The sequence below is a fragment of the Suncus etruscus genome, chromosome 2, assembly GCF_024139225.1.
Source record: "Suncus etruscus isolate mSunEtr1 chromosome 2, mSunEtr1.pri.cur, whole genome shotgun sequence".
In the NCBI taxonomy this organism is placed as follows: Eukaryota; Metazoa; Chordata; class Mammalia; order Eulipotyphla; family Soricidae; genus Suncus; species Suncus etruscus.
In genome coordinates this window covers 56,679,843-56,706,981 of record NC_064849.1, presented here as the reverse complement: position 1 = coordinate 56,706,981, position 27,139 = coordinate 56,679,843, and the positions used below count along the sequence as shown (strand labels likewise).

The following is a 27,139-nucleotide window of genomic DNA, read 5'->3' as shown; positions in this document are numbered from 1 at the left end:
TAAGTGGTTGTTGGCCTATCTCCAGCCCTAAAAATTTTTTTGGACTACAGCCCCTAAAAAGTCCTTTTATTCTCAAATCTAGTTTCGTGTTCACTTCCATCTTACAATTTTTTTTTTGCTTATTACAAGGTCTAATTTGTTTTCTAAAAGTCTTCTGTAGTCATAACTATAGAAATAAATGGATTAAATGGGGGGAAAAAGTAATTCTTTACAGCATGACAACTATACTCAGGCACTTCATCCTAATTCACCCTTGAAAGACTTCTTTTTAAAAATCCAAGTAAGTCCAGGGGCTGGAGCAATAGCACAGCAGATAGGGCCTTTGCCTTGTATGCTGCTGACCTTGGTTTGATCCCCAGCATCCCATATGCTCTCTAGAGTCTGTCAGGAGTGATTTCTGAATGCAGAGTCAGGAGTAAACCCGAGCACCACCAGGTGTGGCCCCAAAACCAAAAATAAATAAACAAAAATCTATTTTTCAAAATTCTCTCAAATTCTTTCTTCTAACTGAAACTTTAAATTTCTTGTAGATCTCTGTAGATTATATAGCCTCTGAGCCAAATAAGTCCTGCTGCTTGTTTTTGTTTAATGGCTTTTTTTGTTTTGAAATGGTTGATGAAACCAAAGTTTTGTGATGCTGAAAATTATATGAAATTTAAATTTCAGTGCTCCTGAACATATTCTTTGTATCTATGTTTGCCTTTGTACTGCGATGGTAGTTGCAAAAGATGTATGGAACACAGAGCCTAAAATATTAGTCAAGCCTTTAATGAAAAAATTTAGAAGGACCGGATATAATGTATAATGTGTATAGCAAGCAGAGTTTGCCTTGCACATGGCTGACCCGGGTTCAATATCCTGGGCACCACAGAAGCTCCCATAAGGTCCCTTGAGCATTGCCAACTGTGATCCCTGAGCACAGTCAGGCTAAAACCTGAGAGCACTACCAGGTGTGGCCCCAAAACCAAAAAAAAAGTTTTGTTTTTGTAAGCTGTGATAGATTTCAACTTTTGCAGCAGTCTTTCATGTATTCAAATATCTATACCATGAGTTTATCAGATAACACTGGGATGAGGAATGTCTGACCTTGTAGGGCAGTTATGGTTCACAAAACCCTGGTTCATGCATGATGCTTCTCAGTTACCTAGGCCCCAACTACCTTCAAATAAATATCCGAAAGGAAATCTCCCTTACCCCTGGTAACATTTTGTCTTTTTCTCTGAGTTTAAAATTAGTGGTAAAAGGGCTGGAAAGATAGCACAGCGGCAAGGATTTGCCTTGCATGCGGCCAACCCAGGACAATCTGGTTCAATTCCTGGCATCCCATATGGTTATCCGAGCTTGCCAGGAGTGATTTCTGAACACAGAGCTAGGAGTAACCCCTGAGCATCCCTGGGTGTGGCCCGTAAAGCAATTAATTAATAAACTGCTTTAAAAAAAATAAAATTAGGAAAAGTGCTTTTCTACCCCAACCCTTTTATTGGTAGTGGTGTTAGGGATCAAATGAGTGTGCTTCATGAGTGTGAGGTATATATGTACACAACACTGAACAACATATATCCTAGCCCTCCTTTTTATTTTTTTTATTTTTTTGGCCTCACCCAGCAGTATTCAGGCTTTACTCCTGGCACTGCTCTTAGGGAATCACTCCTGGCAGGTTTGAAAAACCATATTGAGCAAGCACTTGAACCGCTCTATAATTGCTCTGGCTCTACATCCTAGCAAAATTTTTGGTGATGCTGTGATCCTTTTACATTCAAGTGCTCTGCTGCTGAGTTGTTTACCTGTCTCCTTTTTTCATCTCTGTTCATTTCTGAGATTTTTGTTGAATTTAACAATCCAATCATTAAGGAAATTGCTCAGTTTTACTTACCATAGTTTAAGTATTTGTATAATGAAAGTGATAGAATTGGCCCTGACTCCAAAAGGAAATGAGTATATATATTATAGCACTGGCTTATTGGATTTAACCTTTGTACTGTCAAAACTTGAGACATAAAGCTTAAGCAGATAGCAAATAAGCACAGTAAATACTTTGGAGTTGTTTACATAGCTTGATATAAATGAGTGACCTTTGGTTCTTTTCACCATGGAATAAGGAAACGGACTCAGGAAGAATTTAGAATAACTTTCATACAAAGGCCTCTAAAGAGACAACATGCTGTTAGATGAAAATGCATGTTAATTAATTTTATAAGTACTACTTTGGGTTTATACTATTTTAAACAGTGGAAAAATTTTTTCTGAGAAGTAATTACTGTGGTACCAAAAAATAAGATTAGATAAAAACAGAATAATTGTTACTGAATAGGACTTGGGGAACTTGTAGAGTATTTATCACGTGCTTGGATTCTTTTACTTCTTTGAGACTTTAGGCCTTGAATTAATCTCATAGTTTGTGTTAATGAATGTATGCACTGGCAATCTTGAAATTTTCTTTTACTAGAACATTCTGCCCTACTGGACTTTATGGGTTTAATAATAATACACACACACACACACACACACACACACACACACACACACACACACACACACTTTTTTTGTCTTGTTTTTGGGTCACACCTGGTGACGCTCAGGGGTTACTCTTAGCTGTGCACTCAGAAATTACTCCTGGCTTGGGGGACCATATGGAACGCTGGGGATCGAACTGTGTGGTCCATCCTAGGTCAGAGTAGGTCAACTGCAATGCAAATGCCCTACTACTGCGCCACTGCTTTGGCCCCAGTTTATAATTTTTTTGTTAATTATAACTACATGGCAATTTCAAGATTGCCTAATGGTGTATGTAGGATGGAGATTTATTTGTATAGTTATCAATTATCTTGAGTTCCCTCTCACCGTGTCAAGTCCTGTTTAGGTGTAAAGGATATGGTGAAAACAAACCAAAAAGCCTCCTGCATCTCTGTAAACTGTTTAATCCTATATCCCTCCACTGTATGATTCCAGAGTATTTAGTCATACATAAGTGATTGAAACTTTATAGATATTTTTCTTTAATTACCTGATTATAGTCCTGTTAGAAGAGTAGTTCATAGAAATGATGACATTTTTGTATTCCTTTTAATCTAAAAGTGCTGTTTGTTAGAAGTTTTGGCCAAACATTACATAAAATACGACTTTCTACAGGTATAGCATTTGTTTACTAATTAGGTACCTTGAATGTTAAAATAAGCAAATTTGACCCCTGGCACCACTTTGCCTCTAGAACAACACTGGAGGTGCCTCGTCATCCATAGCACTACCTGGTATAACGCAAACTCCTCCCCACCAAAAAGACTGTTTAAGGCTGTTTCTTTCCTACAGCATCAATAATGTGTTAAGAAGAATTAACAGCATTGGTTGGCTCAAAGGCCTTTAAGACATGTGTATTTGGGATTCAGTCCCTTACAATACAGAGTTCCTTTAGCACTGCCGGATGTGGTTTTCCCCTCAAAATAAAATTGAATTAGGGACATTAAAAACAAAACACATGGGATCCAGAGTGATAGGGGTCAAATGACCAGAGTACATGCTTTGCATTTAGGAGTCCTACATTTTCATCCACATACCACATGGTTCTCTGAGCACTGCTTGATGATGGCTCAAAAACTTAAAAAGAGAAATATTATATCCATATTATGTCCTATGCGTCTTTGAGTACAGTAACTATTTTTATTCTTAAACTATTCTAGACAATTTAATAGTCCTTAGGCTTTAATCTGTCTTTTTTGAACACTTGTTTATACAAGAAATATTTTATTTATGAGAGTAAGATGGAGCATATAATCACAAAATTAATTAGGTCTCGGTCTTGAAAATGTAATTTCTTGTATAATATTTGTGATTAAAGTTTTTGGTTCTGGGCCAGAGAGATAATGCATTGGGTAAGGCACTTACCTTGTACGCAGTCAACCCTGTTTGGGACCCTAGCATCCCGTATTGTTTCCGAGCACTGCCAGAGTGTTGCTGTAGCACAGAGCCAGAATTACTGGATTACTACTCAAAAAAAAAAAAAATGAAATAAATTTTTGTTTGTGGGGAGGAGCTTGGACCACCTGACTGCTCAGGGCTTACTCCTAGCTCTATGCTTAGGGATCATTTGCTGCTAGTGATCAAACTGAGCATGGCTGTATACCTGGCATGCACCTTACCTGCTGTATGAATACCCTACCCCTAAAAATATATTTTTAAATTAATAGTAATCATCTTCATTCTGGTGACTTAAGGTTTGACTAAACTTTGGGACCTGAAAATACATGTATATTTTCTCTATAAATAGCTTTAGAAAGCCCTATAGATGAATAAGTCACACTACTTATGCAGTAAATTTAATATACTTTAATTTTGTCAGATAATACTTCATTTTAATGTTAAGATTCATACAGTTATTAATTATGAGAGGCCCTTGAAATAAAAATTTGTGCCTTAGAGGTTCTTTTCTCTAAAACTGAAGTGATTGGGGAGAGGGGTAGAGTCAATGGCAATTTGCTAAAGAAATATTTGTAAAGAACATAAGGAATTAGTGAAGGAAAGTGGCTTAAGAAATAATTGGGAAAATCTAAATGCAAAAATAAGTACATGGTCTAGTATTGAGCAACAAGTCATTGCTCTTGTGTCCAGAGTATGAAAATGGGCAGAATAGATTGAGAGTAGGTCATAAAGTTAGCAGTGGACAATGCAAATCCTATGGGTAAGTCTTTTAAACAGATTTGACCTTGGGGCCAGATTATTAGATCCCTGGCATCACATATTGTCTCCTGTCCAGGGAAAGGAATTAAACCTGAGCAGTGTGAAGGCCCAAGAGATGTCATGGAGGTAGGGTGTTTGCCTTGCATGCAGAAGGACAGTGGTTTGAATCCCGGAATCCCATATGGTCCCCCGAGCCTGCCAGGATCGATTTCTGAGCGTAGAGCCAGGAGTAACCCCTGAGCGCTGCTGGGTGTGACCCCCCCCAAAAAAAAATACCTGAGCACTGTGGAGTATTTCCCCCAAAGCAATAAGTAAAAGACCTTAACTTCTACTTATTTAAGCCATTGGAGGTTTGAGCAGACAGAATGATGGAAGGATCTGACTTAAGTTTCCAAAGGAATGCTATCTAGTCTGATGTGAATAGGCTGGGGGTGGGAGGAAGTGAGTAGGAATCAAAAGGGAAATCAGAGAAATTAGAACGCTGGAATAATCTAGAGCTAAAGGTGTGATGGTGGATGGGATTAGAATTATAGCAGAAGTAGTTAAACAGTGGTAAATTCTGGGCACATTTTTAAGATAAGGCCAATGAAAATTTCCATACATAGTCTTAAGGAAAGATAAAATATTTTTCTTTCTCTTTTTCTCTTATAGTCTTGAGAACCATATCAGAGCCTCAGATATGCTTGGCAAATATTCTTTGCTAAACTATATCTCAGCCTCATAGATACTTTTATGATACCTTTTGTGCAACCATTTTGTGACAAGTTGCAAAACAAAATAATAATAATAATAAACCCTAACTCTAAAGGAACATATAATATGCTTAAAATTAAAGGGGCAAAAAAATTACACAGCAGATTATCAAAAACAGCTCTTTAAGAAAGTGTTTAAGAAACCGCTCTTTAAGAAGTGTCTCTTTAAGAAACAGCCCTTTAAGAAAGTGAAATTTTGGAGATAGGCAGTATGATCACTATGGCTTTATAGTATACCTTCAGGTTAGATAAAGAGATGCCACCCAACTTCTTTTCAGTATGTGTTTGGCTATCCTGGGTGGAGATAGGTAGTATGTTAGATAGGATGCTTGCCTTGTGAGTGTCTACTCGGGTTCAATTTCTGGCACCTATAATGCCTCTTTTTCCCTTTTTCCCCAGTACCGCCAAAAATGATGCCTGAACTCAGAACCAGGAATAAGTCCTGAACATTTCTGTGTGTGGCTCAAAAACCAAAAAGAAAAAGGAGGCATCATTTACATTTTTGAAATAGTCATTACTACTTTTGGTTTATTCCTGAAAGAAGCAGAGCATGATACTGGATTGTAAGACAAAATAATAATTATATGAAATTCATATAAAGCTACATCTAATAGCAAATATTACTCTTAAATATATTTTGAAAGGAATTTTCAGGTTAACATTCTGTGCTACATTGACTCTTAGTTGACAGAATAGAAAGCGAGGTGTTTAAAAGAAAAAGAAAGCAAGGTATTTAATTCTGAGTACACAAGAAAAAATACCTTGGTTAGTTTAAGAGCAGTTTTGACCTGGATGCTGAGGACGATGATGTTGGATATATAAACTATCCAAGTAACTGAAGTTCTCTTCTTTTCATAAAGAACAATTTGTTATAGATCTTTTTTTGTTTGTTTGTTTTTTCGGCCCACACCCGTTCGATGCTCAGGGGTTACTCCTGGCTAAGTGCTCAGAAATCGCCCCTGGCTTGGGGGGACCATATGGGACACCAGGGGATCGAACCTCCGTCCTGATCCTTGGCTAGCGCTTGCAAAGCAGACACCTTACCTCTAGCGCCACCTCGCCGGCCCCTATAGATCTTTCTTGTATGAGGTGGCGGTATTATGTTCACATTAAACAAATGACAAAATCTTTTTCAGGTAGATTGATGACATTTTTCGCTTAGCATAGGTTTGACTAACCTTTTTCTTTAAACAGAAGCTTCTGAGATAAGTAAATCTGTAAATCAGAAAAGGAAGGTGCTACTTGATGAGAATTATGATAGAGCAACTATTTACTCAACATCTTTTTTCCCATGTTGATGTGAAAAAAATTTACCATAGATCTACACTCTGATGTAATCTATGTGATGACATATGACCTAAAGCTGACTTTAGTATACCAACAGGTAATAGGCCCTACAGCACTGTTAGAAAGAAGGATGGGATGTTCTTTTTCATTGTGTTTTATTAATAGTTTACTGTGAATTTATTATAAAAATTATAAGTGTCATGCAAAACCTTACTGGTTTGGGGTGTTCACCTAGAAAGGCTTTGGCACCCAGTCACTGCTGGGGAATTCATCCTGTAACTCCCACAATCAAGGCTTATACTTTAACCCTTTAGCCATCTCCCCAGTCCAAAGCTACTTTATTTACCTTAGTCATTATTCAGATTATCATGATCAAATTAAGATGTGTTGAAATATCAGTATTGTATCTAACCTTATGAAGTTGAATTTATATCTCTTGATTTCAACGACTAGTGAAAGAGTAATGATTTTTATGCCTTCTCATCTTAATTCCCTTCTTCGAAGTTTTTAATTTGTTTTGTAATGGAGTTTTTATTTCTACTCATACCTTTTTTTATCTTAAATTATTTACAATGTAGCTCAGCTTCTTTGAGATTTATAGCACGAGAGCAGAACCCTTAGATGTGTTTAATTCTAGGTATATATTATACAATCCACATATTATATGTATGATTATATAATATAGATCAGGGGTGGCGAACAAGTTCAACACAAAGAGCCAAAATTTTAAACTGTGAGAGTCAGAGAGCCACACCACGCAGTGACCTGCCAAAACAGACACTCACACAAAAGCATATAATTTTAACAATAATATATTAAACATACTGATTTTGCCATTTTGAGTGAGGGTAAACATCCTGCAGTGATGGTGAGGGTGTGCTGCGTCCTCCACACTAAGAACTAACGGCAAGATGTGGCCCAACGTGTGACACACGAGTCCCCGCTTGCTGGCCCGTGCAGTTGTTTCCGAGGGATGGGAGACGGGATGACGCAGCCTGGGGGTGGGACTACGGGCTCGGAGATCTTTCCTCAGAGGTCCCTCCTCAGAGGCAGCAGAACAAAATCCAAACTTGGCAAAGAGCCACAGTACACAAAATAATGATAAGAGGCAGAGAGCTGCATTAATTTTGGCCGGGAGCCACATGTGGCTCGAGTGCCTTGTGTTCGCCACCCCTGGAATACAAGCTTCCCATATACAAAGAATCCCATTAAGTTAAATAAAATTCTCAAAGTTACTGATTTATTATTTTTACATAAATAAAATTAAATTACATGAAATTCTTGAAAGTCATAGTATTGTTGATACCAAATAATTCTAAGACTCCACATCAAATTATATATTTGAGAATCTTTTTTGCATTTGACTCCAAATGTGGCCTATACCCTTTTGTAACTTTTAGGAAAAAATAAATGAAGAAATCAAGGACATTTAGAAATAATTTGATAGATTTTTCCATTTGTTTGTTTTTGTGCCACACCCAACAATTCTCTAGGTACTCATGACTCTACTCAGGAATCATTCCTGGCAGTCTCAGGGGACCACATGGGATACTGGAGATTGAACCCAAGTCAGCTGCCTTACCCATTGTACTATAGCTTTGGTCTTTTGATAGAAATTTCAAGCTTCAACTCTAGTTAGAAATTAAGGCTAAAATTTATTTTTACTTAATTCACTGTATTTTACAGATTTGGGCTTGAAATAAGACAATTTAGTACTGAGACTGGGGATATGCCTCAAGTATTAATAAAGCTCATGCCAAGCATTCTGTTTTGGCATCACATTCATGTCCCACTTCCTAGCACTGCTTGGTATGTATGTAGCTCTGGTCTTCCCTGAGTGTCACTAAGAATGATTCCTGTGGGCCACCTGCTCAGTCCACTGTATTATGTGGTATCTATAAAAAACATGGGTCATTCAGTTCACCTTAGTAAAGCATTGATTTAAATACTAACATTGTATTTCTTTTTTTTTGTTTGCCTTTTTTTTTTTTTTTTGTTACTCCTGGCTCTACACTTAGAAATCGAGGCTTGGGGGACCATATGGATCCCGGGATTCGAACCACTATCCTTCTGCATGCAAGGCAAATGCCTTACCTCCATGCTATTGCTCTGGCCCCTAAACATTGTATTTCTTAATTGTCCATTTCTATTTCCTGTTATGTACTTGAGTTCTTCATTGCTTTCAATTATAATTGACAAATTTTACAGGAATATGTTAATACTTCTTGGGAGGATAAAGCAACCCTTAAAATTCTAAGATCGTGATTCCAGAGAAATATTACAGGGGTTACTGTATTTGCCCTGCATAAGAATGATCTCTGAGAAAGAGCCAGGAATAAGCCCTGAACATCTCCAGGTAGGACCCCAAGCAAACATCCACTCATCTACCTCGCCTGCAATCTAAAATCTTGTTAAATTCTTAGGAAATACTGTTTTAGGGAACAAGTTTTAAGGAATGGTATAATTTGAAATTCTATTTTAGGGAACAAATGTTTAGGGAAGGCATAACTGAAGTGTTTATAAGTTTTTAGGGAAGTTGTTTACAGCAAACTGTTTGTTTCTTAGAGGTAGAAAAATTGAGGAAAGAGAAAAGATTAGTTTTATATTCAGACACTTAGGGAGAAATGAAGACAAATAGCTGTTTAGTTAATAGGTATGTTTTTTAAGTTTGAGAAATCACATTACATTTGTTTATTTTATTTTGATGCTACGTCCAGTGTTCACAGCTTGATTCTGGTTTGTGTTATGGGATCATTCCTAGAGGTGTTCAAAGGACCACATGTGATGCCTGGTGTCGAACCAGGGTCAACTGCTTGTAAAAAGTACTTTATCTATTGTACCATTGCTCTGATCTTGAGAAATAGCATTACATTTTATGTCGCTTTAATTGGGGTTTGTGTGGGGGGCTCATACCTTGGCAGTGTTTAAAGAGCTTCTACTCAGTTTGGTGTTAGGATTCTACCAGAGGTTTCTGCATGCAAAACATGTATTCCAGCCCTTTTAACTAGCTTCCAAGCCTCTAACTGCCATACATTTTGAGGTCATCTTACATTTATAGCAGTAAACCACAAAATGTCTCCATAATGATTTCTTAAATTGCACATATTAAACTCTCATTGTTTTTTGAACGGACATCTATAATATGTGTAACTTAATAACTGAGATTTGTTCTTTCTTTCTCATTTTTAGGAAGATGATCCATATGATCTTGAGGACCTTTCTTCAGAGAAATGAGGGAAATACAAAGAATCAAATATAGTTCTGAAATACAGAATCTATATTTTGACTTGATTTTATTTTCAGAATGAGAAGTATATCTGCTTACCTTTATGAATGTAGAGACATGAGAATAGAGTTATGATGGCAAAAAATAAAGAACCTCGTCCCCCATCCTATACCATCAGTGTAGTTGGACTCTCTGGGACTGAAAAAGACAAGGGTAACTGTGGAGTTGGAAAATCTTGTCTGTGCAATAGGTTTGTTCGCTCAAAGGCAGATGAATATTATCCAGAGCATACTTCCGTACTTAGCACCATTGACTTTGGAGGACGTGTAGTAAACAATGATCACTTTTTGTACTGGGGGGACATTATACAAAATGGTGAAGACGGAATAGAATGCAAAATTCATGTTATTGAACAAACAGAGTTCATTGATGACCAGACTTTCTTGCCTCATCGGAGTACAAATTTGCAACCGTATATAAAACGTGCAGCTGCTTCTAAATTGCAGTCAGCAGAAAAACTTATGTACATTTGCACTGATCAGCTAGGCTTGGAGCAAGACTTTGAACAAAAACAAATGCCTGAAGGAAAGCTCAATGTAGATGGCTTCTTATTGTGCATTGATGTAAGTCAGGGATGCAATAGGAAGTTTGATGATCAACTTAAATTTGTGAATAACCTTTTTGTCCAATTATCAAAATCAAAAAAACCTGTAATAATAGCAGCTACTAAATGTGATGAGTGTGTGGATCATTATCTTAGAGAAGTTCAGGCATTTGCCTCAAACAAAAAGAACCTTCTTGTAGTGGAAACATCAGCAAGATTTAATGTCAACATTGAGACATGTTTCACTGCATTGGTACAAATGTTGGATAAAACTCGTGGCAAGCCGAAAATTATTCCCTATCTGGATGCTTATAAAACACAGAGACAACTTGTTGTCACAGCAACGGATAAGTTTGAAAAACTTGTGCAGACTGTGAGAGATTATCATGCAACTTGGAAAACTGTTAGTAATAAATTAAAAAATCATCCTGATTATGAAGAATACATCAACTTAGAGGGAACACGAAAAGCCAGAAATACATTCTCAAAACATATAGAACAACTTAAACAGGAACATATAAGAAAAAGGAGAGAAGAATATATAAATACTTTACCAAGAGCTTTTAACACTCTTTTGCCAAATTTAGAAGAAATTGAACATTTAAATTGGCCAGAAGCTCTGAAATTAATGGAAAAGAGACCAGATTTTCAGTTATGCTTTGTGGTGCTAGAAAAAACACCTTGGGATGAAACTGACCACATAGACAAAATTAATGATAGACGAATACCGTTTGACCTCCTGAGCACTTTAGAAGCTGAAAAAGTCTACCAGAACCATGTACAACATCTAATATCAGAGAAAAGGAGGGTAGAAATGAAGGAAAAATTCAAAAAGACTTTGGAAAAAATCCAATTTATTTCACCTGGACAACCATGGGAGGAAGTCATGTGCTTTGTTATGGAGGATGAAGCCTTCAAATATATCACTGAGGCTGATAGCAAAGAGGTATATAGTAGGCATCAGCGAGAAATAGTTGAAAAAGCCAAAGAAGAGTTTCAGGAAATGCTTTTTGAGCATTCTGAACTTTTTTATGATTTAGATCTAAATGCAACACCTAGTTCGGATAAAATGAGCGAGATTCATACAGTTTTGAGTGAAGAACCTAGATATAAAGCTTTACAGAAACTTGCACCTGATAGGGAGTCTCTTTTACTTAAGCATATAGGATTTGTTTATCATCCCACTAAAGAAACATGTCTTAGTGGCCAAAATTGTACAGACATTAAAGTGGAGCAATTACTTGCCAGCAGTCTTCTGCAGTTGGATCATGGTCGTTTAAGAGTCTATCCTGACAGCACCAATATAGACAAAGTTAATCTTTTTATTTTAGGGAAAGATGGCCTTGCTCAAGAATTAGCGAATGAGATAAGGACACAATCCACTGATGATGAGTATGCCTTAGATGGAAAAATTTATGAACTTGATCTTCGGCCAGTTGATGCCAAGTCGCCTTACTTTCTAAGTCAATTATGGACTGCTGCCTTTAAACCACATGGGTGCTTCTGTGTATTTAATTCCATTGAATCGCTGAATTTTATTGGGGAATTTATTGGGAAAATAAGAACTGAAGCCTCTCAGATCAGAAAAGATAAATATATGGCAAATCTTCCATTTACGCTAATTCTAGCTAATCAGAGAGAGTCTATAAGTAAAAATCTACCAATTCTCAGGCACCAAGGGCAACAGTTGGCAAACAAGTTACAGTGTCCTTTTGTAGATGTTCCTGCTGGTACATATCCTCGGAAATTTAATGAAACTCAAATAAAGCAAGCTCTAAGAGGAGTATTAGAATCAGTTAAACACAACTTAGATATGGTGAGCCCAGTTCCCACAAATAAGGATGTAGCTGAAGCTGACTTGAGAATTGTCATGTGTGCCATGTGTGGTGATCCATTTAGTGTGGATCTTATTCTTTCACCTTTCCTAGATTCTCATTCTTGCAGTGCTGCACAATCTGGGCAAAATAATTCCTTAATGCTTGATAAAATAATTGGTGAGAAAAGGAGACGAATACAGATCACAATATTGTCATATCATTCCTCAATTGGAGTAAGGAAAGATGAACTGGTTCATGGATATATATTAGTTTATTCTGCTAAGCGGAAAGCATCAATGGGAATGCTTAGAGCATTTTTATCAGAAGTTCAGGACACCATTCCTGTACAACTGGTGGCAGTTACTGATAGCCAAGCAGACTTTTTTGAAAATGAGGCCATTAAGGAGTTAATGACTGAAGGAGAACATATTGCAACTGAGATCACTGCTAAATTCACAGCATTATATTCTTTATCTCAGTATCATCGGCAAACAGAGGTCTTTACACTATTTTTTAGTGACGTTCTTGAGAAAAAAAATATGATAGAAAATTCGTATTTGTCTGATAATACAAGGGAATCAGCTCATCAAAATGAGGATGTTTTTCTACCATCTCCCAGAGACTGTTTTCCCTATAACCCCTACCTTGATTCAGATGATGATACGGAAGCACCACCTCCATATAGTCCAATTGGGGATGATGTCCAGTTGCTTCCAACACCTAGTGACCGTTCTAGGTATAGATTAGATTTGGAAGGAAATGAATATCCTATTCATAGCACCCCAAATTGTCATGACCATGAACGTAACCATAAAGTGCCTCCACCTATTAAACCTAAACCAATAGGACCCAAGACAAATGTGAAGAAACTGGATCCAAACCTTTTAAAAACAATTGAAGCTGGTATTGGTAAAAATCCAAGAAAACATATTTCACGGGTGCCTTTGGCACATCCTGAAGATATGGATCCATCTGATAATTATGCAGAACCCATTGACACGATTTTTAAACAAAAGGGTTATTCTGATGAGATATATGTTGTCCCAGATGATAGTCAGAATCGCATTATTAAAATTAGAAACTCATTTGTAAATAACACCCAAGGAGATGAAGAAAATGGATTTTCTGATAGAACCTCAAAAAGTCATGGAGAGCGGAGGCCTTCAAAATATAAATATAAATCTAAAACCCTTTTTAGTAAAGCCAAATCATACTACAGAAGAACACACTCAGATGCAAGTGATGATGAAGCTTTCACTACTTCTAAAACAAAAAGAAAAACAAAACATCGTGGAAGTGAAGAAGATCCACTACTATCTCCAGTCGAAACTTGGAAAGGTGGTATTGATAATCCTGCAATCACTTCGGACCAGGAGTTAGATGAAAAGAAAATGAAGAAAAAAACACACAAAGTAAAAGAAGATAAAAAGGTAAGTTTAATGTTTTATTAATGTGAATTATTTTGGTTATTTTATTGACATTTATTTTACTTGGGATAAAAACTTGATTTCATATTCTTCAGCATAGAAATTTTAGGTGAGAATGTTTTTTTTTTTGTTGTTTTTTTTTTTTTTACAAAAACCCAGATAGAAAGTCATGTCCTTTTTTATTTATAATCATTCAGTATGTCTCTTTTTTCCCTCTGGTTAATAGTTTTGCATTATTAGTTTGATATACCTGTCTGAAGGTAAGCTATTTTTACAGTATGATAAAACTAACATTTTATAGCCCTAAAATTTATAAACTTCCACACAACTACTTTGTGGATGGGAGTCTACTGCTTGAAGTCTGAAGTTTGAAATGTAAAATTCTGACCAAATAGTAAGTTTTATCTTTTATCATTATAGTAGATAATTTCTGATGGTATTAAGCATATACATAGTTGCTATTATACTTAATTGCTTTATTACTCAATTATTATTCAATAATACTATTTGATACTTGATTTAAGTGAAATACATCGTCTCTTACAAAGTTAATGTTTGTAAGTGGAGGTTTTTTTATTGGCTTAGGAATGAATACTGAAAGCTCTCAATATGCTTTTATTGACATTGATAATTTCTTCATTAAATCCATCATAACATTTATAACAAACTGCTTCTTATTAAGCCCAATTAAAGATAAAGATATTTTGATTGAAATTATTCTAAATTTCTTATATGTAGTCATTATCTTCTATATCAATTGATAGATGCCATTCTGTTTTCTAAGTTTTAAGTTACAAGTCTTTTAAGTTTTAAGTCTTTCCTTCTTTTATCACTAACTGTTCTCTAGGTTAGGCATGTAAATTGTTTTGAAGTAAGACCTAGGCTTACAGCAGGCTCAACTTATCACACAGATTTTACTCACCCTATTACTGGATTCTAACTGCACATTTTATCATTGTCAAAAGACTTTGATATTTCTTTTAATTTGCTTACATTATTAAAGCTACTTAATGTTTATTAAGAAAAATAGAGGTTCAGTGGGCTTGCAATGGGGGAGAACGTTTATATTTGAGCCCCTGATAATAACCAAGTGACCAGAAATAATACCGTCACACATTTTATATTTCTTAGCTTTTGTTTGTGTGTGTGTGTGTGTGTGTGTGTGTGTGTGTGTTTTAAATTTTGATTGCAGGAGTGCTTAATTGTTTGGTAGTGGTAACTTTGTACATAGTTTTTTTTTTTGCTGTGAGAGGAAGGCATACCAGCAGTGCCCAGGATTTACTCCTGTGTATGTTCTGGGCTCACTCCTGGTAAGGAGCAATACAAGGTACTACTGAGTACCAAACCAGAGAGTCAGCTGCTTGCAAGGAGATGCCTACCTGTTGCATTATTACTCGGGCACCCTTTTTATATAATTTTCAATTTAGAATAATGGTAGAATTGCAAAATAAGCTTTACCCTTTATCCTGGTGACCAACTGTTTGCCTTTTACCCCATTTGCTTGAAGGATATTTATATGTTTATATGTATGTATGTTTGTATTTGGGTTGGTTTTTGTTTGTTCTTTTTTGTTTTTCTTTTTTGAGCCATTCACCAATAGTGCTCAGAGTTTACTTCTGGCTCTTGTGATCAGGGAAGGGTTCTCTCCTTGTGGGATTTGGGGAATCATGGTGCCATGGATTGAACCCAGGCAGGTTGAGCACAAGACACTCTACCCACTATTGTCACTTCAGCCCCCATAGGGTGGTTTTTTTAACCCTTTGAGATGAAGTTGGAAGTGTTGGACTCTTCTATTATACGTTTTATTGTGTATTTACAATATATAAACTAATAATCTGTCAAAAATGCAATGGTACAGTTACCCAAATCGAATATTTTATGATTCAGTGCTGTTATTATCTAAAACAAAATTCATATTTTGATTTCCCAAAGTTTTTTAATACCTTCCATTTTCACCTTTTATTTAGTGTAGTTTAGTGTATATTATATTTTTCTATACTTTTCAGTCAGTTTTAAATATTGCTAAATAGTCTTTAGAATGATGATTTTAATCATTTAGCTTTTCATTTAGTAAATGGAAATCAAAATTGGATGATAAAACTTCCAAATTTAAAGTTTTCTGTCCTTTCTGTTTCGAATAGCCAATAAAAAACTTGCTAAAAGTGTTGATTTATTTTGGAACTTCTTTAGGATAGACCAGAAAATGAGATCACTAACTGAGCAAAAGGCATAAAAGTATGTTAGTGGCAGTATGTATTATTAACTTTTAACTCATGAGAAAGAATGGCAGATTTGTAAATTATAATCTGTTATGATGTTGGTTTGTTTTTTGGAGGGAGGTTTGGGCCACACCCAGTGACGCTCAGGGGTTAGTGCTGGCTATGTGCTCAGAAATTGATCGATCCTTGTTTCGGGGGACCATATGGGACGTGGGGGTGAGAGTGGGATCAAACTGTAGGCAGTCCTAGGTCAGTCATGTGCAAGGCAAACGTCCTACAGGTGCTGCACACAACTCTGGCCTTGGACTTTATAAATCTTATGAAAATATACCAAAATAGAATTAAAAACTAAAACTTGTGGGATATCAAGGACAGCTCTCTGGTTGGAGGCACACAGCAGAGACCTTTGTTTGAACCATGGTATCAGAGGCTCATGTGCAGCAGGGATCTAAATTTGAACTCTGGTATAAAATGGCTTATAAAACCCACTGAGCACTGCCCATTGTATTATTTTATTTGTGTTTGTTTGTTTGTTTGTTTGTTTTTTGTTTTTTTGCTTTGGGGCTACACCCAGCGATGCTCAGGGCTACTCATGTTCTGTGCTTAGAAATCACTCCTGGCAGGCATGGGTGACCATATGGGATGCCGGGATTCAAACCAGCGTCGGTCCTGGGTCGGTGCTTGCAAGGCAAATGCCCTACCACTGTTCTATCTCTCCGGCCCTATATGTATTTTTGATGACTTCCACCTCTACCAGATCCAAGCCAACATCATATTTCTGTGCAGTGAACTATCAGACCCAGTTGGTTGTACCATCTATTCCCCCAAAAAAGCAGTTGAAACTATATAAACTAAAAACCCAAGGGTCCAGAGTAGGGTAGGTCACAACTCAGGTGTGATTCCCAACATCCTATATAGTCCCCTAAGTCCACCAGGAGTGATTCCTGAGTGCAGAGTCGGGAACAACCCTGGAGTACCACCAGGTAACCAAAAACCAATACCAAATGGACAAAAAAACCCCAAGTATTAAGATTCTACAAAGACTAATATATATATTATATTATATATATGTTATATATATATAAATAATAAAGTATGTATATATTTAGGGGCCAAAATGATAGAAAAATATTTAGGAGCCAGCAGATATGGTGTTTGCCTTGCATGGTGCTGACTTGGGCTCAATCCCCTGTATGCCATATATCCTCCAAGCTCTAACAGGAGTGAACCCTAACTGTAGAGTCAGGAGTAAAACCCCAAGCTTCCCCCCCCCCACCCCAGAAAGCAGAAGGGAGTCAGGAGCAAGCCCTGAACACCCTTAGTTGTGACCCCAAACCATACACACACAGAGACACACACACACACCCAAGCCACACACACACCATAAAACAAAAGACCTAGAAAGTAGAAGGGAGTTAAGTCATATATCTTATTTTCCCTTTTTTTGGGTGGTTTGAGCCACACCTGGTAACGCTTGGGTTACTCCTGGCTATGAAATCGCTCTTGGCTTGGGGGACCATATGGGATGCTGAGGGATTGAACCATGGTCTGTCTGAGGTTAGCGTGTGCAAGGCAAATTGTCCTACCACTTGCGCCACTGCTCCAGCCCTTGTTATGATGTTTCTTGAATTGTCTTTGGCCAAGTAATTTTGTTTTATTGTTGGATTAAAATACTAAGACATTGGGAATATAGCTTTTTTACTTTTTAACATTGAATCATTCTGAGATACAGTTACAAAGTTGTTCATGATTGAGTTTCAGTTATACAATGTTCCAGCACCCATCCTTTTACCAGTGTACATTTCCCACCACCAATGTTCTCAGATTGCCTACCTCCCACTGTCCCCACTGCAAACCTTGCACTGATAAACTCTCCTCCTCTCCCCTCTTCCCATCTCTTCCCTCTATATCCCTTTCCCTCTCCCACCAGCAGTGAATGAGTCTCTTTCTCCCTGCATCCACATTACTACTGGTTGTTCTGTTCTTTTTGATGTGTGCCAGTCTCTGTGGTGTTAGATGATGTCTTGTGTTTTGTTGACTTGCATCTCAGTGATGATTGATGATGTCCACATTTTATGTACATTTTACGTACTATTTTATGTACGTTTTGGCCATGTGTATTTTTTGAAGAATTTTCTGTTCATGTCTTCTACCCATTTTTTAAATGGGGTTGGATGCTTTTTTTCTTGTAAAGTTCTACTGTCTCATATATTTTTGACATTAGCCCCTTATCAGATGACTGTGGGGTAATAATAGATCCCATTTAGTGGCCTGTCTTTTTGTATTCTGGCTGTGGCTTCCTTTGAGGTGCAGAAGTTTCTTACTTTAATGTAGTTCTTTTATTTTTGCTTTCACTTGTTTGGCCAGTGGTGTTTCATCTTTGAAGATGACTTTAACATCAGTGTCCTACATTTCCTATGTGCCTTATGGTTTCAAGTCTGATATCAGAGATTATATTGATTTGACTGTTGTGTACACATTAAACAAAGTGAGAGTTCAATTTTTTCTCGTAGCTGACTGGTTTTCCCAACACACTTTATGAAGATGGTTTTCTTGCTCCTTTATCAAAGATTAATAAGTCACATCTGAGTCTGTTTCAGAAAATTCAGGACTACTCTATTGATATGAGGGTGTATCTTTATTCCAGTACCATGCTGTTTTAATTACTACTACTACTTTGTAGTACAGTTTGAGGTTGGTGAAAGTGATAACTCCCAACTTTTTTTTTTATACCAGCATTGCTTTAGATGTTTTGTGTGTATGATATTGTTCCATTTAATTTCTGGAGTATTTGCTTTGTTTCTTAGAAGCATTCTACGGGTATCCTTATGCTATGAATCTGTATGATGCTTTGGGGAGATTTAGTTTTAATGATGTTAATCCTCCAAATCCATGAACAGGGGATGTATTTCCTTTTCCTTGTGTCCTCTTATTTCTTGGAGGTTTTTTATTTTTTATTTTATTTTTTATTTTTGGGCTACACCTGGCGGTGCTCAGGGGTTACTCCTGGCTGTCTGCTCAGAAATAACTCCTGGCAGGCACGGGGGACCATATGGGACATCAGGATTCGAACCAACCACTTTTGGTCCTGTATTGGCTGCTTGCAAGGCAAACGCCACTGTGCTAGCTCTCCGGTCCCATGTAGTTTTCTTTGTTTAGGTCTTTCACATCTTTAGATTCTGAGGAACTTGATTTTTCAAGGCACACTTGATTGATTTTTAAATGTCTCTTCTTTCATTTTTAATATAGGAAAGCCATGGACATTTGCATATTAATTTGTAGCATGCCACTTTACTACACAAATTATTTCTAGAAGGTTTTTTTTGTAGAAATTTTATTAAATATAGTATGTCATCTGCTTGAATTCTTCCTTTCCTATCTGGATGCCCTTGAAATCTTTTTCATGACTAATTATTTTGGATAATACTTCAAATTCTATATGGAATAGAAGTGCCAAGAGTGCAAGAATGAGCAATCTTGTTTTTAGCCTGTTCTTAGAGGGGGACTACTTTTATTTTTCCCCACTGAGCATATTCACTGTGGGCTTGTGATAAATAATTTTTGACTATATTGAGGAGAGTTTCTTTAATTCCCATCTTGTTGAGTTTTTGTTATGAATGGGTACTGGATCTTATCAAATGCTTTATCTGCATCTATTTTTCTGATCATACAATCTTTAGTTTTCCTTTTATTGATATCATATGTTGAGTTGATGGACTTGCAGATGTAAAGCCATCCTTGCATACCTGGGCTTGGTCATGCTGTATAATCTTTTTGATAAATTGGATTCTATTAGCTATTAGTATTTTATTAATGATCTCTGTATTTGTGTTCATCAAGGATCTTGCCTGTAATCTTTTTGTGGTATCTCTACTTTTTGTATTAGGGTGATGTTAGCATCATAGAAACTGGGGGAATGTTTCTTTTTCTTCAGTTTCCCAGAGTTTGAAAAGGATTGGCTGTAGGTCCTCTTTAAAGGTCTGGGCTTTTAATTTTGGGAAGTATTTTGATTACCATTTCAATTTTCTCAATGGTCATAGTTCTGTTCAGGTATTCCAGATCATCTTGGTTCAGTCTCGGTAGGTTATAGGAGTCCAACAATTCATCTGTTTCTTCAAGGATCTCTAGTGACATAAGATTCTCAAATTTCTGGTTACCCTTTGAATTTCTGTAGTTAATTTGTTGTGACATCCCCCCCCTTTATTTTGCCCCCCCCCCATTCACAGTACAGACCAGGCAAAGGGCCTGGGTTGAGGTGTATATGGGGAGCATTTACTGTACCTCCTCTTTCTATACCAGTCAGTGTAAAGAACACAGCCTGTGGTAAGCATTGGGAGGCCTTATCTTTTAATATATATTAAAAAAAAACCTTCACCAGTGCAACATTCCCATCACCAATATCCCAAGTATCCTTCCTCCCAACTCCACACAGGCTTTCTACTTCCCTCATTCAGTCACATTTTGTTATGAAAGTTCTCAGAGTAATTATTTCTGTGACTGCACTAAACAATCCCTTTGGTGAGCTTCATGTCAGGAGCTGGACCCTCCAGTCCTCCTCTATTTTGTGTCTGAGAATCATTACACAAATGTTTTTCATTTTTCTCAATTTCACACCACAGAGATTGGCACACATCAGAAAGAATGAGAACAAGCACTGCTGGTGGGGATGTGCAGAGAAAGGAACTCTTATTCACTGCCATCTAGTCCAACCTTTGTGGAAAGCAATATGGAGATTTCTCCCATATGATCCAACTATACCACTCCTAGGGATATATCCTAAGAACACAAAAATACAATACAAAAATCCCTTTCTTACACCTATATTCATTGCAGCGTTGTTTACAATAGCCCCCTTTTATTTCTAATTCAGTTTATTAAGTTTCTTCCTTTGTGATTCTTGGTCGTTTTTTTTTTTTTTTTTAAGGGAATCAACTCTTGCTTTCATTGATCTTTGGATTGTTTTTTTGGGTATCCAGTTTATTAATTTCTGCTCTAAGTTTTATTATTTCCTTCTGCCTGCTGCTTTCGGATCATTTTGTTGGTCATTTTTCAATTTCTTAAACTGTGCAGTCAAGTTATTTACATGACAGTTTATTCCTTCCTTAGAAGTGCTTTCAGAACAAGCTTTCCTCTTAACACTGCTTTTGCTCTATCATACAAGTTCTGATAGCTCATGTGTTCATGTGCATTTGTTTCCAGGAATCTTTTGATTTTTCTCTCTGATCAGCTGGTTATTCAATAGCGAGCTGTATAATTTCTAATTGTTAGAATTATTTCTCTGTTTTGTAATTCATTTCTATTTTAAAATCGTGGTCTAAAAAGATAGTTGACATATTTTCTATCCTTGAATGAATGGTGGTATATTTTGTATCTTAGCATGTAGATGGAAGTGGCTTTGGAGATTAAAAAAACCCTAATCATAACTAATCTCTCTTCCATTTCTTTCTTCAAAGCCAGTATTTCCTTGCTGGAGACTTTAAAATCACACAGTGACCTCTTGATTTTAAAGTCTACAGCTACCATTGTATTGCTCTCGGTGTCTTTCTTCAAGTCTGTTAGCCATTGTTTTATGTATTTTGCTGGTCCATCTTTTGAGTGCATTTATGTTTATGAGTTTATTTATGCTTATGATAGATCTACCAGATGTATTTGCTTTTTGATTGGCAGATGTATCTGCTTTTTGATTGGGTTGTTTTTGTTAAGTTGTGTGGTTTTTAAAATATATATATAATTTGGGTATTGTCCCCTAGTTAGGCATATCAGTGATGGCTAACCTTTTTTGAGCCCGAGTGCCCAAACTGCCGCACAATGCCCGGTCCTCCCAATGGCCAGTCTGGTCCTGTTGCCAGGTGAGCTGCAAAGCAGACACACGGCACACTCGCCTTCCGCCGCTCCGAATATCTTAATTGCGGGCTCCTTCCCGCATGCCAGCTGCAAGGCCTTCACATTCCACCGCTGACATGCATGTCATGGGTTCGCTAATGAGGGCATAGCATTTTAATTTGGTAGCTATTAGAATTGTCTTCAAATATATCTCTAAGGTTTCTTGACTTTGTATAGGTCTTTCACAGCATTTGATATGCCTTATTTGCTCCTTGGCATTTATCTTTATTTTTTTTAATGAAAGTTTAAGTAAATAGAATTGGAATCATTTTAATTTCTAATTCTTTGTACAGAGAAATTTAGTAGATTTTGTACATTGATATTTTTCCCTTTTACAAATTTCCTGTATTTATATTTTTGGTAGCTTAGATGTAAACTTTTCTGTCTTTTGTATATTTATTCTGTTCTCTGCAAATAGTGATAATTTTACCTTTACCTTTCTCTAGTATTCATTTGCTTTTTCTTATTTAATTGCACTGACTGGATTTCTAAAACTATGCTGACAATAGTGGTCAGATTAGTCATTTTCATCTTAATTGTCCTTGTTCCTGATCTAAAGAAAAGGCTTTCAAATTTTTTGGTGTTAAGATTATGATGTTAGCTGTAGATTTGTTTTATATGACCTTTACTATGTTCCTTCTATTTCAGGTCTATTGAGCTTTTTTTTAAATCATAAGTTGAAGTTGAATCTTGCTGAATGCTTTTTTCACTGTGTTGATGTGATCATGTGATTGTATCTTTTTCTTTTGTTCATGGACATATTGAACTATCTTCTATGGAATGACTTCTACTTGGTCATATTATATGACTTTTTTTTTCTTATATTTGTCCTCCTTTTTTATGGTTGCACACATTCCTGGTTGTGGTGTTTCTTTTTACCTTTCTTTAAAGAAAAAATTTTTAAACACACTGTCATTTACAATACTCTTTACATTTCATTATAGGGTTTATGATACAGTATTCCAGAGCCACACCCTCCAACAGTGTCCATTTTCCTTTCATCCTATTTCATGGGTCCCTCCCAACTTCACTGTCCTTGCTAAGTCCAGTTCTTTAAAGAAGTTCTCAGGTGTATTATTTTTGATTATTAGTCCCATACTATGTTCTTTTGTATTTTACATATAAGGGAAATCATTTTGTTACTTAAAAAATTTTAGCTGTGGTTCTCACTAGCTATCACACACCTAGTTGCAATTTTCCCACACATGACTGGATTACTCACTGAAATGTGCACTCACTTAGGTTTCACAGCTTGCAGGTTGTGCTTGTTTTTGCAGGTTGTTCCTTGTTTTTCCCGAGAGTGACACAAAAGTTGAAGGCACAATTTATTGTTATGTACTAAGCATGTTCACATGTGCCCACCAGGGATGAGAACTTATTGGCTATGGTTACTCTTACATATCTTTCTATTTGCATTGTTTGCAAAATGGTATTGCACTTCATTTTATGATGCTTATACACACCTCATTACTGTGTGGCTATAAGTTGCTGGCAGCAGAGAGAATGGTAGACAGCATAGCTGCATGTATTGCATTCAGCACTTGTGAGATTAGGGACTTGAATTCACAGCTTTACACTTCCAAGGCAAGTACTTTTATGTTTGGTTTGGGGTCGCATCTGCTGGTGCTCAGGGATTACTCTTGGCTCAGCACTCGAGAATTACTCCTGATTGATCTTGGAGGCGTGGTGATCTATGAGATGCTGGGACTTGAACCCAGGTCAGCTTTATATAAGGAAAACATGCTACTACCTGTGATGCTATTGCACAGGCCCACAATGTGTGTGCTTTTAAGCCACTGCATTCACTGTCTCTTCAGGTTTTGTGCAATTCTTTGATGTATTACTGTATTCACCGAGGTTTTATTGAGGTTTTTTTGCATCTTTGTCTCGTGCATGTGTGTGTATTTTGACCCTGTCTATTTTGGGTTTAGATTAATGTTGAGATTATATGTTCTAAAATGTTTTGGATAGCATTTCTATCTCTCAGATTTCCCATCTCTCCCTTAAGAGGCAGGTAGATTTTAAGAAGGGTAAGTATTGTATCTTTGAACATTCCATGGGATTCTTTAATTAAGCCATATGGCTCTGGTCTTTGTTTTTTGATTGCCTTGATTTGGTTGTGATTGGTCTGTACCAACTATTCCTACTTCAATCTTGAAAGTTGTAAAAGTCTTAAAAATTTGTCCATTATCCATCTCGGGAGGAGCAGGCCAAGCCTATGCCCAGATGAAGCTACACAGCTGCTCTCATCACCCAAAATCACCATTTTTCCCAATGGCCTTGTCTCTTTACTGACATTCTATAATGTCCTTTGGGGACACCAAAGTGACCACACTTCAGGTACATGGGTTGGAGATGAAATCATCAGGGCTTTCTGGAGCAAGTGCAGCCGCCCTTCCCCTCACCCCCTCTCCCCCTGGCCATCCCATATCCCCATATCTTTCATCTTCTAGGAGGCCAGGAACATGAAGTTTAGTAGATGCCCCTAAAAGTGATAGTATCAATACTAGTGCTTTGAATCTCTGGAAAACTTCATTTGTTTGATGATATCATCCTTGTAGGAACACACCAATTTAACAGAATGGACAGCCAGCAACAAGACCTTACTAAACCTCTGCCATTGTATAAATGACTTGATTAGAGAGGCAATAATTTTTACAAATGTAATTACTACTGTACTTTTTCATTTTTCTTTTTTTAACTACATTTCTTTTTTCTTTATATTTTATTTTTAATAACATTGCTTTCATTAGTCTAGAAACAAGTTATTATGATAAACTATGTTAACAACGTGATTTATTTCTTTAAATAAAAAAGTAATATAAGTTAAAACATTGTTTCTCAGGAATAAAATTAGAATAATCCTTAAAAAAATTGTCCATTATTTATAGGTTGTTTAGTTTGCATATAGATGTTCCAAAGCAATCTTTGTGTGGAAACAATGTAGTGTTGCCATTTTCATTTGAAATTCTTTACTAGTTTTTTTTTTCTGGTTTTCTTAGCAAGTGTAGTTAAGAGTTTACCAATTTTCTTTACTCGTTCAATGAACCAACTCTTAGTTTTATTGATCTTTTTTTTTTTTTTTTTTTGGTTTTTGGGCCACACCCTGTGACGCTCAGGGGTTACTCCTGGCTATGCGCTCAGAAGTTGCTCCTGGCTTCTTGGGGGGACCATATTTATAACTTCTTGATTTTATTTGGTTTATTTCTAATTTTTTTAATTTTGTTTTGTGGCCAAATCCAGTGGTGCTCAGTGATTACTCCTTGTGGTGCTCGGGGGACTGTAGTAGATGTCATGAATCAAGCACAGGTTTGCTGCTTGCATGGCCAGATGTCTTATCCTTTATATTTTTTCCAGCTCTCTGATCTGAATTTTTAATTTCCTTTCTTCTAACTTTCAGTTTCATTTGTTGATCTTTTTCTAATGCTTTATATTGAGATTGTTCGAGGCTAGATTGAGACTTTGATGTGCAGCTGTCTTGCTATGAGTTTTCCTCTTAATGCTTCTACTGTATGTCATAAACTCTGTTAGCTCTTCTCTTCCTTGGTCTTAATTTTTTATTCTTTGATTCCTTCATTTGCTCAAGAATTATGTAGAGGGGCTGGAGAGATAGTACAGCAGGTAAGGAACTTGCCTTGAATTAGGCCAACTTGAATTCAATACCCCACATCCCATATAATTATCCATCACCTCCAAGAATAATTCAAGAATTGGTAGATGCATTCATTTTATTTAGTGTACACATACTTGAGCTTTCCCCCCCTTTTTTCTGATTGTAGTACTTATGATTTTATTGTTTTGTGTCCCAGTGTTCCACTTCTACTTGAGAAAAGTATGTTCATTTATTTGGGCAAGGAAATGTCTATATATGTCTTTTAAGTACTTCTGACTGTTATTTAGTTTTGGGACATGTTAGCCGCTTGAGTTTCAGTTGTATCATGTCCTTTGCAGTACTTAGTATATTCAGTGTGTGTATGGTGTCTCAGTGGTGTGTGTGTGTGTGTGTGTACACACCCTAGAACTCTGTTAAGTAAACAAAGTGTTCCTCAGTTGTTTCCATGGCTATTGCCACTCAGCCTTCTATTTCAGGAAGTACTTGTCTGGCATATATAAATATATGTACATACATATATGAATATATTACTTCTGGCCTTTTGGCTTGAAATACCATACTTCAAGCCTTGAGTTTATGTTGGCTTTTGATGTAATATGGTTTTCTTATGTGTGTGTGTATATATATGTATGTATGTACATATATATAGGTGCTTTTTATTCATAAGCTGCTCCATGTCTTTTGATGAATAATTTTGGTCTATTCACATTTTGGTTGAATATTAAAAAAAGTTTTGGAGAGGGATTTGTTTTATTTATCTAGTGGGTTGGGGAGGGTGTTTGATTCATCTGACTTTTCATCTTATGATTCTTTTTTTTTAATTCATTTTAATTTTCCTCTAAGAGTCTGTTCCAGATTTTATTTTTGATTTTCACAAGAATTAGATCTACCAGTCTTTAGATATTTAGGATAATCTTTGTATACTGGCATTGGTTCGACTCTTCAGTTTTAAATCAACTCTTTTGTTTTTATTTATTCTTAAATATATTTTTGATTATTACTCTTTATAACCATGTTCAAGATTTTCTTGTATTATTTTCCTTTCATGTAAAAAATCTTTTAATTATTTCTTACAGTACAGATTTGGTGGTGGTAATCTAAATTTTCTCTGTGAAAGCCTCAATTTTTTTCTTTTTTCTTTTTTTGGGGGAGGAGCATCACCTGGTGATGCTCAGGGGTTACTCCTGGCTATGTGCTCAGAAATCGCTCCTGGCTTGGGGACCATATGGGATACTCAGGGATCAAATCGTGGTTCGTCCTAGCTTATTGCATGTAAGGCAAACACCCTACCACTTGTGCCACCACTCCGGCCCCAATTTTTTTTTTCCATTTTTTTGAATGATTTTGTATTCTTGGCTAGAAGCTTGTTGTTCGTGGTGGGTTTTTTTTTGTTTGTTTTGTTTTGTTTTGTTTTCTGTTTTTTTTTTTTTTTTTGCTAGGCTTATGAATATTTTATTTTGAATGTCATTACATTTCCAGGTCTGTAGAGTTTCTGCTAGCAAATCTGATACAGTTTTATGCCTCTTCAGAATGTTACTATACCATATCCACCACCCTCCAAAAATAGCAGTATCTCTCCACCACATTCCATTAGATCTCTTTCCTTCCACTCTCTCTTCTCAAGCCCTTCCCTTCCCTTA

General features: G+C 36.5%; 1 protein-coding gene and 1 non-coding gene across 4 annotated transcripts in view; one reads left to right on the top strand and one right to left on the bottom strand.

Annotated features, from left to right (window-relative positions):
* ARHGAP5 (Rho GTPase activating protein 5) overlaps nucleotides 1-27,139 on the top strand; it is an 83,308-nt gene that overhangs the window by 2,788 nt on the left and 53,381 nt on the right. For 2 of the 3 annotated variants that reach the window (XM_049766577.1, XM_049766575.1), the window contains exon 2: nucleotides 9,900-13,787. In XM_049766577.1, the coding sequence (XP_049622534.1) occupies nucleotides 10,068-13,787 (3,720 nt within the window). In that variant the 5' untranslated portion in view covers nucleotides 9,900-10,067. The remainder of the gene's footprint in view (nucleotides 1-9,899; nucleotides 13,788-27,139) is intronic. The other variant, XM_049766576.1, reaches the window with a different exon arrangement.
* LOC126002592 (small nucleolar RNA SNORA51) lies at nucleotides 20,214-20,343 on the bottom strand. The gene has a single exon (XR_007493277.1). It is a non-coding gene; the product is annotated as a small nucleolar RNA SNORA51 (small nucleolar RNA).